The 12,993-nt window shown below is 34.0% G+C and overlaps 2 protein-coding genes and 1 pseudogene across 2 annotated transcripts; all 3 read left to right on the forward strand.

Annotated features, from left to right (window-relative positions):
- The first annotated feature begins 99 nt into the window (after positions 1-99).
- On the forward strand, positions 100-1,400 carry LOC116116271 (G-type lectin S-receptor-like serine/threonine-protein kinase At5g24080). The gene is given in 3 exon segments (XM_031402373.1): positions 100-170; positions 486-867; positions 870-1,400. Coding segments are annotated over 2 exon segments (786 nt in total). The 5' UTR covers positions 100-170; positions 486-576; the 3' UTR covers positions 1,365-1,400.
- An 803-nt stretch (positions 1,401-2,203) lies between these two features.
- On the forward strand, positions 2,204-3,840 carry LOC116116275 (rust resistance kinase Lr10-like). Its single transcript, XM_031402376.1, has 2 exons — positions 2,204-2,289; positions 2,630-3,840. Exons 1-2 carry the CDS (start codon positions 2,223-2,225, stop codon positions 3,823-3,825), a joined length of 1,263 nt encoding a protein of 420 aa, XP_031258236.1. The 5' UTR covers positions 2,204-2,222; the 3' UTR covers positions 3,826-3,840.
- A 7,459-nt stretch (positions 3,841-11,299) lies between these two features.
- On the forward strand, positions 11,300-12,609 carry LOC116116274 (annotated as a pseudogene).
- Positions 12,610-12,993: the final 384 nt, after the last annotated feature.

A 12,993-nucleotide genomic window follows, 5' to 3' on the forward strand; every position in this document is an offset into this window, starting at 1 on the left:
TACACTGACACACAACATGAAGTTTTCTCTTTTGTCGATATTTGGTGGTTCTCTTATTCCTTACAAGTTCCACCGCCTCGCATGGCACCAAGGTTAGTTATCTGTTCTTTGTTCTCATGAATTAGAAGGTATTTCAACTTTGGGTGCAGTTGTTCTCATAGCAGCTATAGGTAAGATTTTTCCTCTAGGTTGCATTTGAATTTTATTCATTTAGAGGAAGGGATTGAATTTTAAGTCTAAATGAAGCTTATAAGGTATAGGTTTTATATGGTAATAAAATCTACAAAAAGATATGAAAACCTGTTCAACTGCGACAAAACGAGTGAAAAGTTTTCAGATTTTCAGTTTTCTTTTTCATTTTGCCTCTCAGATCAAAATATAACACATCTTTGTTTTTTGCCGTGGTTTGGTTATGTACTCTTAATATGTTCACAATAGAGTGAAAATTTTATGGATTTGTGATTGTTTTTTTCACACTTCTGCAGTAATTATTGTTATAATGATCATCATTGCATGCCTGAATAAAGCACGAAAGGACAGCAGCACTGTCACAGACTTCAAACTGAGTCACCGACCATGGATAAATTCTTGAATGATATGGAAAGAGAAAAGCCTATCAGGTTTACTTCTCAGAAGCTTAGGATTGCAACAGATGATTTCACCAACTTGCTGGGAACAGGAGGTTTCGGAGCTGTATATAAGGGGATAATCAGTGATGGAACAATTGTGGCAGTGAAAGTTTTACACGGGAGCTCAGATAAGAAAATGGAAGAACAGGCAGAAGTGGGCACAATTGGAAGAATTCATCATTTTAATTTGGTTCGACTCTACGGTTTCTGCTTTGAGAAAGATCCGAGAGCTCTGGTTTATGAAATTATGAGTACATGGGGAACGGCTCGCTTGACAAGTACTTGTTTCACAAAAACAAGGCCTTAGGATTCGAGAAACTTCATGAGATTGCAGATAGCACAGCCAAAGGCATTGCTTACTTGCACGAGGAGTGCCGACAACGAATTGTACATTACGATAAAAAACCAGAAAACATTCTCTTGGACGCAAATTTCTTTCCCAATGTAGCTGATTTCGGTTTGGCAAAGCTCTGCAACAGAGAAAACACTCATATAACCATGTCAATGAGTGTTGTGGTTAAAATATTGGAAGGAGTGGTAGAGATTACTACTCCTTTGTACCCATTTAGACATGTTTTGGTGGCATCTCCAGGGCCTCAGCTACCAGCAGATACCTATGTCCCAGGAAGCGGAAGCACTTTTGATTTGAGTTCTTCAATGGCTACAGGATCTTCGTTCACTTGTGCAACTCCTATCATGGGGAAATACGAGATTGAAATTGCTACCTCCACCTAAATCTTCTAAAGAACTTCCCTCCAAAACTCTTCTATCTTTCCATAAATGTTTATTATAATTTGGCTTCAGAGGGGAGTTCTATATTCTATAGTTTTTACACTGGACAAAATTTATCATCTGATTCAGCAAGAAAAACATAAACATGTATTTTCTGTTGGTCTCAAAGAAAACAAGATGTAAATTCAAAGTTCAATCTCCTTCAGCATATCACTGTGGAGTGAAGTTGATTCATCCTTCGTTCACTTCAGGAATATTCAACTGATCTATTACACTTGTTGAATGAAATTTCAACATGAAAGTTTGTTATATATATCAACTCTTTAGAAATTATTATAAATTGTTTGTTCATTTGAAGAGTTTTGAGTAAAAAGTTAAAAAATTATAACTTCCTTTATATAGATTTTCATCTCTTTTGTTTCCTTCAGCTTTTGTTATTAAATGATGCTAGCAGTTTCTTATCTATTTCCTTCCTCATTTATAGTTGATTTCAATGTGCTTGAACTGTGAGTTATGCTTGTGCATTTCGTATAGGATAAGGAAGCCAGGGCCCCAGTTGCATTGTCCTGTGCATGAGTTAGCCAATTTAGTATTCTAACAAAACTTTTTATTTCTTTGTCTGTTCATGGCCGCCCTCGTAATTTAGTCACCAGGCGAGCCCCACACGGAGTTTTGGTGGAATATTCATGGTCAAAGGAAGAGATAGTTTTGTTTACACGAACAAGATGTGAAGTTGCCTTTTTTGTCGATTATAAAATAAGTTATTCTATAATTGCTGAGAAGTTCTGCCACCACTCCTCCCATTAAGGTTAAACCGCCGATTTTTGGTTCTCTTGTATTCTATCTCCTGCTGATTGTCAAATGTCAACTGCGAGTGAAGATGGTGGTGCTTCAGGGGCGAAAGCAGCTATCATCGTAGTCGGTATAGGTAAGATTTTCCTTCCAAAAGCCTTCAATCTTTTATTCATTGGGGGAAGAGATTGAATTATAAGTCTAAATGAAGCTTAAAATAAATGAAAGCTTGTTAAATTACAAAGTAGATTTTTTCGTTCTTTTAAGATTTGTTTTCCTTGTCGTGCTGCCCTCTGAGATCAAAACTGCAGACATGATAACTGTTTGATCTTACAATATGTGCCAAAAATACATCTCTAATCCTTAAATTCAAACGTAAATACCAGTTTTGGTTCCTTGATGGTTACATACGGTTAGTCTTTTCGTAAAAAGAGTGACAAGTTATGGATTTGTGATTGTTTTCTTACACTCTGCAGTAGTATTTGTTATAAAGATGTTTATCATAGCGGTAATATGCCAGAGAAGGGCACAGACGGATAGCAGCACCGTCACACCTGACGACCGATTTCTCACACTGACCATGGATAAATTCCTGAATGATATAGAAAGGGAAAAGCCTATCAGGTTTACTTCTCAGCAGCTCAGGATTGCAACTGAAAATTTCACCCACTTTCTAGGTTCAGGAGGTTTTGGAGCCGTATTTAAAGGGATATTCAGTAATGGAACCGTTGCGGCAGTGAAAGTTTTACATGCGAACTCTTATAAGAGTATAGAGGAACAGTTCATGGCAGAAGTAAGCACAATTGGAAGAATCCATCATTTCAATCTGCTTAGACTCCATGGTTTCTGCTTCGAAAGAGACCTGATAGCTCTAGTTTACGAGTACATGGGGAATGGCTCACTCGACAAGTACTTGTTTCGCGAAAACAAGGTCTTAGGATTTGATAAACTTCATGACATTGCTATTGGCACAGCCAAAGGAATTGCATATTTGCATGAAGAATGCCAGCAGAGAATCATACACTATGACATCAAACCTGAAAACATTCTCCTGGATGCAAAATTCTTCCCCAAGGTAGCCGATTTTGGCTTGGCCAAGCTCTGCAACAGGGAAAACACTCACATAACCATGACAGGAAGAAGGGGAACACCAGGCTATGCTGCACCAGAGCTCTGGATGCCATATCCTGTAACTTTCAAGTGTGATGTTTACAGCTTCGGAATGCTGCTCTTCGAAATCATAGGCAGGAGAAGGAACCTGGAAATAAATCTTCCAGAAAGCCAAGAGTGGCTCCCAAAGTGGGTGTGGAAAAAGTTTGAAAATGGAGAATTGCAGGAGACAACGATAGCACTTGGAGTTGAGGAGAATGACAGAGAGAGGGCAGAGAGGATGATGAAAGTAGCTCTATGGTGTGTTCAGGATAAGCCTGAAGCAAGGCCTGTGATGAGTGTTGTGGTGAAAATGTTGGAGGGAGGAATAGATATTCCTACTCCTTCGTATCCATTTAGGCACATTTTGGGGGGATCTCCAGGGTCTGAGCAACCTGCAGGTCCTTCATGGAATGGAAGCACTTTTGATTTCAGTTCTTCAATGGCTACGGAATCTTCCTTGATGATAGGTGCAACTCCTATCATGAAGAAATATGAGATTGAAATGGCCGCCTCCGCCTGAACAACCTCCCCTTAAAACTCTTTATATTTGGGTTTATTTCATCCCTTAGTAACGCTTAAGTAAAAAAGGACTCAGTGATTATCAGAAACTATTAAATACCTCTCTGTTTATGGAGGTTTTGATTTTTTCAGATATATTTTTTGATTTTTTTTTTTTTTTTTTTTTTTTTTTTTTTTTTATATATTTATAGACGCTTTATGATATATTTAGGGGATATTTAATGCTTCCTGACAATCATTGGAACGTCATTTACTTAGAGGGCAAATAAAATAACCCTTATATTTCCCACGTATGCATGTGTATATGTACTAGTTTCTCTTTCATTTGATTAGTGACCTTTTAAAATCATCACTGTAACAAGAATTTTATTAGCTTATGGAAAGAATGAAACAAACATGACATTTTTCTTGTATTAAGAATTTCGATAAATGTAATATATTTTTCTGAGTTATAATGTGATTCAAAAGAGAAATTAATAGATTAAAGGAATCCTGGATACTCTATTGTCTAGAAATGATCAGATTTTAGTTGTTTATTGTGGGGAGAACGACATCTTCCCGCCCAAGTTTGGCGAAATGACATATTCTCACTCGTTGTTATGTTCCCTCAAGAAAATCGTTTTTAGATATGGTATAAACAAAGTAAAGACAAAAATATTATTCTCTTCTTCTCTTTTTTTCTCGCTCCTTTGTCGGTATTGCTGGACCGATTCGCACCCAACCTTTTACTGCAATCTTCTCACACAAAATCTCCACCCTTGTCCAAATCAACACACAAGATCATCCCTTATCAAAATCAGCACACAACAACATCATCCAAATAAAAAAAATTAAAAAACTAGAAAAAAATAGTTGGTCACCTGATTTCCCATCTAATAAATTTTTGGGATGCCAAAAATACCCCGGTCGAGGTTGGCCTGACTTGAGGTAATGCCTCAATCGGGCTTGGGCTTCGGGTTAGGAAAAAAAAATTGGCCCAAGTTTGAATTATATTACGCAATGTTGAATATCTATATTGTATAAAATGATATATAATTCATAATATATTATGTAAAATAATATATAAACATAACACTGACTATTATTATTTCTTTGATAATAATTAATTAATTATTTTTTGTATAATAAAAAAATTTATTAAGATTAAAACTCAAACTTCATGCTCAGGTTAGCCTGACCAGGACTCAGGTTGTTCATTCAGTAACTAATATCGGGCCTAACACGGGTTGGCTCGGCCCAAGCCCAGGATTTTGCCATCCCTACTTCATATATAAATGTTTCGTTTAGCATAATTGATAGCATTTATTTAATTTATGATTCAAAAATAATTTTTAAAACTAAAATATGATTTAAAATTTTGAGTTATATTTTAATATTTTTTATATTTCAAAATGTGTTTGATATAATCTTTAAAAATTATTTTCATATTAAAATCTATAGGAAACGATCTTTAATTGTTTTTAATTTTATACTAGTTTTTGGGATTGTAATTGAAAACTATTTTCGAAATATTTTTCTATGTCAAACATAATATTTTTCTAAATTTAAGATAAAATAAAAAACCAAAGTTAGACATAAAGATATTACTATTTTGCTTACATTTAACTAGACATAAGGAGAATTAAAGCCAATTACCAAGTTATTCGCTTACTACATTCAATATAAATCTAATGATAGTTACACAAATTTAGTAATTATATAGGATTGAGTTAATTCCATCAAGAAAGAAAATAAGTAAATAAACACTATGGAGAAAACAAGTAGAGTCGTAAAATTGGATCAATGATTTACCAAATATTTTTATAACGAAGTATCTCAAACCTCTATTTTTTGGTTTTTTTTTTTTTTTTTTTAACCAACTTAATAATCTTTTATCTATCTATTCTTATGCTAATGAAGATTTCTAAGTGGGTTGGCAACCAAGATCCTCTCTTGATCTGAGCTCTACTGAGTTTTTTAAAATCTCATGACACTTGTTCATTAATGATAATGTATGGTTATTATTTGTTTCCTTTTAATTTGATTTTTTTTTTACCAACTGAACCACTAGTCATATTTGTTTCTTTTGTTTACATAAAAATCAGATCAGAAGAGAATCATAATCCTTTGGTGGGGGTCTGGAAATTGTTGGGCGAAATAAGTGAAAACATCTGAAGAGCAAATCAAACGCTTGTCAAGTTGAGATAACGAGTCCTTCAAATATTATGAATGTAAAAGTTATTAGTCTGTTCTTGAGACTTCTTTACATTTTACTTCAATAACATATTTATGCTAGGTCTCATTGTTAATTTATTATTTATTTATTTGTTTTAAGTTTTATTTATTCATAGGTCTTTGATTTGTAAAATTTAGCAGTTGAGTTGTTTCATTTATTAAAAAAAAAAAAAAAAAAATTCATGAGGGATGTGGGCTAATTTTTCTTGTGATCAATTTATTAGCTTTGATTTGATTAAATAAATAATATTTGGAGATAATTATCATCAGTTTATAGGGAATAATTTGTATATATAACATATTATTCTTTTGTGAAATATAAATATATATGTATCTTCAATATATTGAAAGTACTGGTATGTTTGATTTTTACAAATTTTTGTTAAAATTCATAAGATTACAACAGCAGTTTTTTGTTTAAATAATATGTGGGATAATAACTTTTTATGATAGGTTAGTAACAACAATGGTGATTATAGACTTATAAAAAAGAATTGGATACCTTCAAAACTAGCTGCCTAAATTTTACTGAAATTTGAACTTTCCAAATGCATTATATATAGTATGGAAATCTACAGTGAGATTATTAAAGAGAGTCTCTAAAATTGACATGTATTTCCAAATCTTCAGATTCAATCCAAATAAAAATAATTTATATTTTCTTAAAATGACATTAGTAACTCATTACAGTTCACCTATTCGTAAAAGAAAATTCGAACGTAAGTATTCATGTACCGAGTATACAACAATACAAGAGATATCGTTACTCCAATACTGCGTGGCAGACTCCTTTTCATCCGAAAATATATCTATGGCCTCGTTTTCTCTTTGGAGAATTCATCAGTGCTTCTTGATCACCACCTGATCTCTTTACAGAGAAAAGCCATCCAATTAGAGGCCTCATCATCGATGGCTTCTTCTTCGTGATCTTATTTCCACAATCAAACAGCGACCTCTTCATCTCCATTTCATCAATATAGTAATTATATTCAAATATATTTTAAAATATTAAAAACAAATTAATAATATATAAAAAAATTAAAAAAAAAAAAAAAAAAAAAAGGACCTCTTCATAATGACAACTGATTCAGGTATGCATTTATCTTTATTGTTCTTTGCACAAACTGGTTCTGCTTATGATATATGTACATGATTATTCGGCAGTATGATGGCCAACGACAGGATTTCTGGTGTCGCAAAATTGTGGTTCTTATGAACAGAGAAATAGGTAAGAACGACGTCTCTCGTGTCGTAATTAATATGGTTCTGTAGAACGACGCAGCATTTTGGTGTCGTAATGCGACGCCTTTACGACACTGATTTCTTCGTCATTCATCTCTTCTAACCGACGCCGTGGGTTTAACAGATCACCCCTTTTTGTCGTAGTATTATACTATTATTCACTACGAAACGCTGCTTTGAAGTACAACTTTTCATTTGGTTCATTAATAAAGAAGAGAATCATATATGCATTTTGTATAACCTATTTAATTATTGATTGGTTGAATGTATTCAACACAGAATTGTAGTTGAATACAATAAACGGTCAAAGAGCTTATATTTTTAGTTGTATCCCTTGGTAATATAAACATAATGAAACTTATAACAGAATTTATTCAATAAAAACGTAAGGGCATAGCTACGTCAAGGTCTTTATGTAATCCAAATTCACTCTAAGAGGCAATTAACGTTGACCTTATTATCAGATCATGATTGTTATGTCTTAAAAATCAGCGCTGACGTAAGCCTATATCAATGAGCATCACTAAGAGTTTAGGAAGGTTTTGCGCTATTTAGGATTTGCCATATCGCCCCAAGACAGAGAGAATACGGCTATCACCAACCCAATATGTTCAGGTTTTGTCTATGAATGAATGAGATTCGTACACCTGTCCAAACCCCATATAATTTAATGATATTTTCAAAATTATCAACTAATGAGATGCAAGGAAGGAATTGCACGGTATCTACCCACTTGCAGACTTGTAATCATTACTTTAAACTTAATAGCTATAAATAGAGGACTCCCTCTCATAAATTCGGGATCTATGATTTTCATAACAATCAATAACAAAGACAATTTATGAGAAAGAGACTGACTTAATATTCTCTCTGAATACCAAGCTTTTGTACCTTTGTTCGTTGTTCATGATCTCTTGTAGCACACTTATATAAAAGAAATAATAGATGTATGAATCACTTTAAACATTCGAACTATTATAAAATCTTCATTGTCTTCTTTATTATTCAGTCTTTACACTCTATTATAACCTTGTCCTAACTCGCTAATGAATCACACGTAATTTCTAAGACATGCTTAATATTTTGCATGTGCAAGGTCATTGATGTCAAAATCAAGCATCAACAATGACATATGAAAAATATTCAATGAAACTGCTATCTTACCTTAGATAGTCTTTTGACACCAAGTGTTTGGATAAAGAACAAAGTACAGAGAGCAGCAACATTTCTCTTTTATTGAATATCAAGGTTCTGGTTATACAAGAAGGATCGAAGTCCTTTTATTCTAAGTAGTACAACTTTAAATCTAACTACTAACCATGATTGACAACTGTTTAACTATAGTTAACATAATGACTTTAACTAACTGTTAACAAACTCAACTAAGCAAACTAACTGTAACAATTTAGCTAAGCTAGCTGATTACTTACAATCTGCTACTGCTATCAGTATAAGCCAACCATCCTCGATATGGCCAAGATGTATACCAACACTATCTTAACGTCACAAGACATGCAGTATTATTTGTTGGAGTCTCACATCAACAAGGCTTTATTGAATGAAGAGTTAGGCACACCTCAAATTCTAACATGGTATCAAAGCCCATGTTTAATTGAGCTGAACACTTGACCAACAGGTGAGGAGTTAGAGCCAGTAACTACTTCTAATAATAGACATAACCCAACATATGGGCTTGACCGCGAGAGAGAGTGTTAGAGTCCCACATCGACTAAACACGCTCAAACCTATTGGGTTATAAGAGGGAGTAATTCTCCCATTCAATAAGGTCTTATTGGATGAAGAGATAAACCCACCTCAAATTCTAACGTTATTGGCACAATTTTTGCATTGTAGCAAACATCTACAACGGCACAAATTGTGTCGGAAGAGGTCCCAGCCTCAGCGACACATTCCAGTGTTGGTGAATGTGTCATATACCGAGGACATTGGATTGCTTCGGAAACGATTTGCTCTGAGTAGCTCAATATTCTTGCAATGGTACTGGAAAACAAAATTATATAAAACAAAAGCTTTTTACTTTAGAAGCCACCCATCATAAGAGAAAAAAATTTAAACATGGCATAGATTCATTAGATTGAAATGTAGATGACGTGATAATTATGTGGTATTCTAGATTTTTTTCATTATGCCACTTTACTAGCCTAGGGTTAATACATTGTAATTGTGGCCATAGAACTTTTATTAGTCAGGAGAAAATTCAAATTCTTTTATTGGTTCGCTTCTCAAATTTTTCTTTTTTTTCTTTCTTTGGCCTGTGCTTGTTTGGTTGGGATTGAGAAAGTAGACGTTCTAATTTCTAATTAGGTTGGCTGATAAAAGTCTTGGTCGTCTTCTTTTTGAGCAAAGACTTGATCCCGTGATTGATACGTGTCAATTATAATTGACAGATATGAAAATTTGCAGGCATTTGCGATTTTTAGTTTCTTTATATAATTGATTGATTGTGATGCCTGACCTTGAAAAGAGTGAAAAATTAAAGGTGGGAAAAAAAGTTCAAAAATCGTATCAAATCAGATGAAACCGAATCGAAAATTCAGTTTGATTTCGGTCGGTTTATAGATTTTTTCAAATCGGTTAATCGAAACCGGATTTTAAAAGGGTTTAAAGAAAAAAAACCCAAGTAAATATGGGTCCACGCCACTTTGCTCTTCCTTTTTCATTTTCCTCTTCTTCTCCGATTCTTCGCCACTTGTCTCTTCCTTTTCATCTTCTTCTCCTTCATTTCTTCTTTTCGCTTTTGATCTGCCACTTTTCTCTTCCTCTTTCATCTTTTTCTCCATCAGTTCTTCTTCTTCACTTTTTACTTTCTTTTACATCATTTTGACGGAGTACTTTCATAGAAAAATCTAATGTATACTCATTTGGTGTAGTGTTGTTTGGAGACCACTTGTACTTCGAACGCTAGATATGAAGCAAGCGAGTTTAGCTATTTGGATATAATAATTTATTGTGGGATCCCTTCTCATAGTTTCCTTCTAAAATCATTACCCAGTTTAATATATTAATTACTCTGTTATAAAATTACAAGCATGAAATTATGAGAGTGGTGACCCAACTGGGAAGCAAGGTGAAAAAATTCAAGATGAGATAAAATTGGTGAATAAATGACAAAACTAGTTAACCGGTGAACCAAACCGATTTAGTTTTTCTTGAACCAAAAAATTGGTTCGGTTTAGAAATTATCTTATCCGGTTCGGTTAACTAGATTTTCCAAAAACTGATATTAAGTTTTGGGAGTCGTGAATTTATAAGGAAAAAGTTAAATAAATCATATTTTGAAATTTCTCTATACAATGACTGAGTCATACAATGAAAACCAGGATATTTCAGTTTCTATATATAAAATCAGGATTTGTTGTTGTTTCTATAAGATCACTATTCATCGCATTGCAATCCATTAAATTCCAACAATTTTCCTTTTCATTGTTCTGCATAGTTTCAGTCTACTTTTGGTTCTCTTCTATTTTATCTCCTGCTGATTGTCAAATGTCAAGCTCTTCAGTGTCAACTGCGAGTGAAGATGGTGGTGCTTCAGGGACGACTGTAGCTATCGTCATAATCGGTATAGGTAAGATTTTCCTTCAAAAACCCTTCAATTTTTTATTCATTGAGGGGAAGAGATTGAATTATAAGTCTAAATGAAGCTTAAAATAAATGAAAGCTTGTTAAATTACAAAGTAGAAGTTTTTGTTCTTTTAAGATTTATTTTCCTTGCCATGCTGCCCTCTGAGATCAAAACTGCAGACATGATAACTGTTTGGTCTTACAATATGTGCGAAAAATACATCTTCAAATCCTTAAATTCAAACGTAAATACCAGTTTTTGGTTCCTTGGTGGTTATGTATGGTTAGTCTTTTCAGAAAAAAGTTATGGATTTGTGATTGTTTTCTTACGCTCTGCAGTAGTATTTGTTATAAAGATGTTCATCATAGCGGCAGTATGCCAGAAAAGACCACTGACAAATAGATGCACCGTGAGCGTGACACCTGACGATCGATCTCTCACACTGACCATGGATAAATTCCTGAATGATATAGAAAGGGAAAAGCCTATCAGGTTTACTTCTCAGCAGCTCAGGTTTGCAACTGATAATTTCACTCACTTTCTAGGTTCATGAGGTTTTGGAGCCGTATTTAAAGGGATATTCAGTAATGGAACCGTTGCGGCAGTGAAAGTTTTACATGCGAACTCATATAAGAGTATAGAGGAACAGTTCAAGGCAGAAGTAAGCACAATTGGAAGAATCCATCATTTCAATCTGCTTAGACTCTATGGTTTCTGCTTTGAAAGAGACCTGATAGCTTTAGTTTACGAGTACATGGGGAATGGCTCACTCGACAAGTACTTGTTTCGCGAAAACAAGGTCTTAGGATTTGATAAACTTCATGACATTGCTATTGGCACAGCCAAAGGAATTGCATATTTGCATGAAGAATGCCAGCAGAGAATCATACACTATGACATCAAGCCTGAAAACATTCTCCTGGATGCAAAATTCTTCCCCAAGGTAGCCGATTTCGGCTTGGCCAAGCTATGCAACAGGGAAAACACTCACATAACTCTGACAGGAAGAAGGGGAACACCAGGCTATGCGGCACCAGAGCTCTGGATGCCATATCCTATAACTTTCAAGTGTGATGTTTACAGCTTCGGAATGCTGCTCTTCGAAATCATAGGCAGGAGAAGGAACCTGGAAATAAATCTTCCAGAAAGCCAAGAGTGGCTCCCAAAGTGGGTGTGGAAAAAGTTTGAAAATGGAGAATTGCAGGAGACAACGATAGCACTTGGAGTTGAGGAGAATGACAGAGAGAGGGCAGAGAGGATGATGAAAGTAGCTCTATGGTGTGTTCAGGATAAGCCTGAAGCAAGGCCTGTGATGAGTGTTGTGGTGAAAATGTTGGAGGGAGGAATAGATATTCCTACTCCTTCGTATCCATTTAGGCACATTTTGGGGGGATCTCCAGGGTCTGAGCAACCTGCAGGTCCTTCATGGAATGGAAGCACTTTTGATTTCAGTTCTTCAATGGCTACGGAATCTTCCTTGATGACAGGAACAACTCCTATCATGAAGAAATATGAGATTGAACTGGCCGCCTCCGCCTAAACAACCTCACTTTAAAATTCTTCATATTTGGGTTTATTTTATAAGCTTTTAAGTAACCTTTAAGAATGATGGTCTTAGTGATTATAAAAAAATATTAAATACTTAAAAGTAATATTACAGTTACAAAAAAATCTCACAAAAATCTTTATATAAAGTGATGTGACAAAAAATAAATAGAAAAATGAATATAATGAATTTAATTTTTTGTTTTATTCTTCTATTCATTTTTTGTCACGTTACTTTGTATGAAAATCTTAATATCTTTGTAAGATTTTTTTGTAATTATAGTATTATTATAAATATTTTATGTTTACCAAGGTTTTAGTTTTTTAGAGATTTTTTTTTTTAATTTTATATATTTATAGACGCTTTATATATATTTATACTTTCATATATTCATGTATATATTAGTTTCTCTTTCATTTGATCAGTGACCTTTTAACAAGAATTTTATTAGCCTATCGAAATACTGAAACAAACATGATACATTGATACTTCTCTCAGTATTAAGAATTTCGATAAAGGTGATGTATTTATCTAAAGTTATTACATGTTCAGAAGGGGAAATAAATAAAATAAAGGAATCC

This window comes from Pistacia vera, unplaced genomic scaffold (genome assembly GCF_008641045.1).
Source record: "Pistacia vera cultivar Batoury unplaced genomic scaffold, PisVer_v2 Contig769, whole genome shotgun sequence".
Taxonomy (NCBI): domain Eukaryota; kingdom Viridiplantae; phylum Streptophyta; class Magnoliopsida; order Sapindales; family Anacardiaceae; genus Pistacia; species Pistacia vera.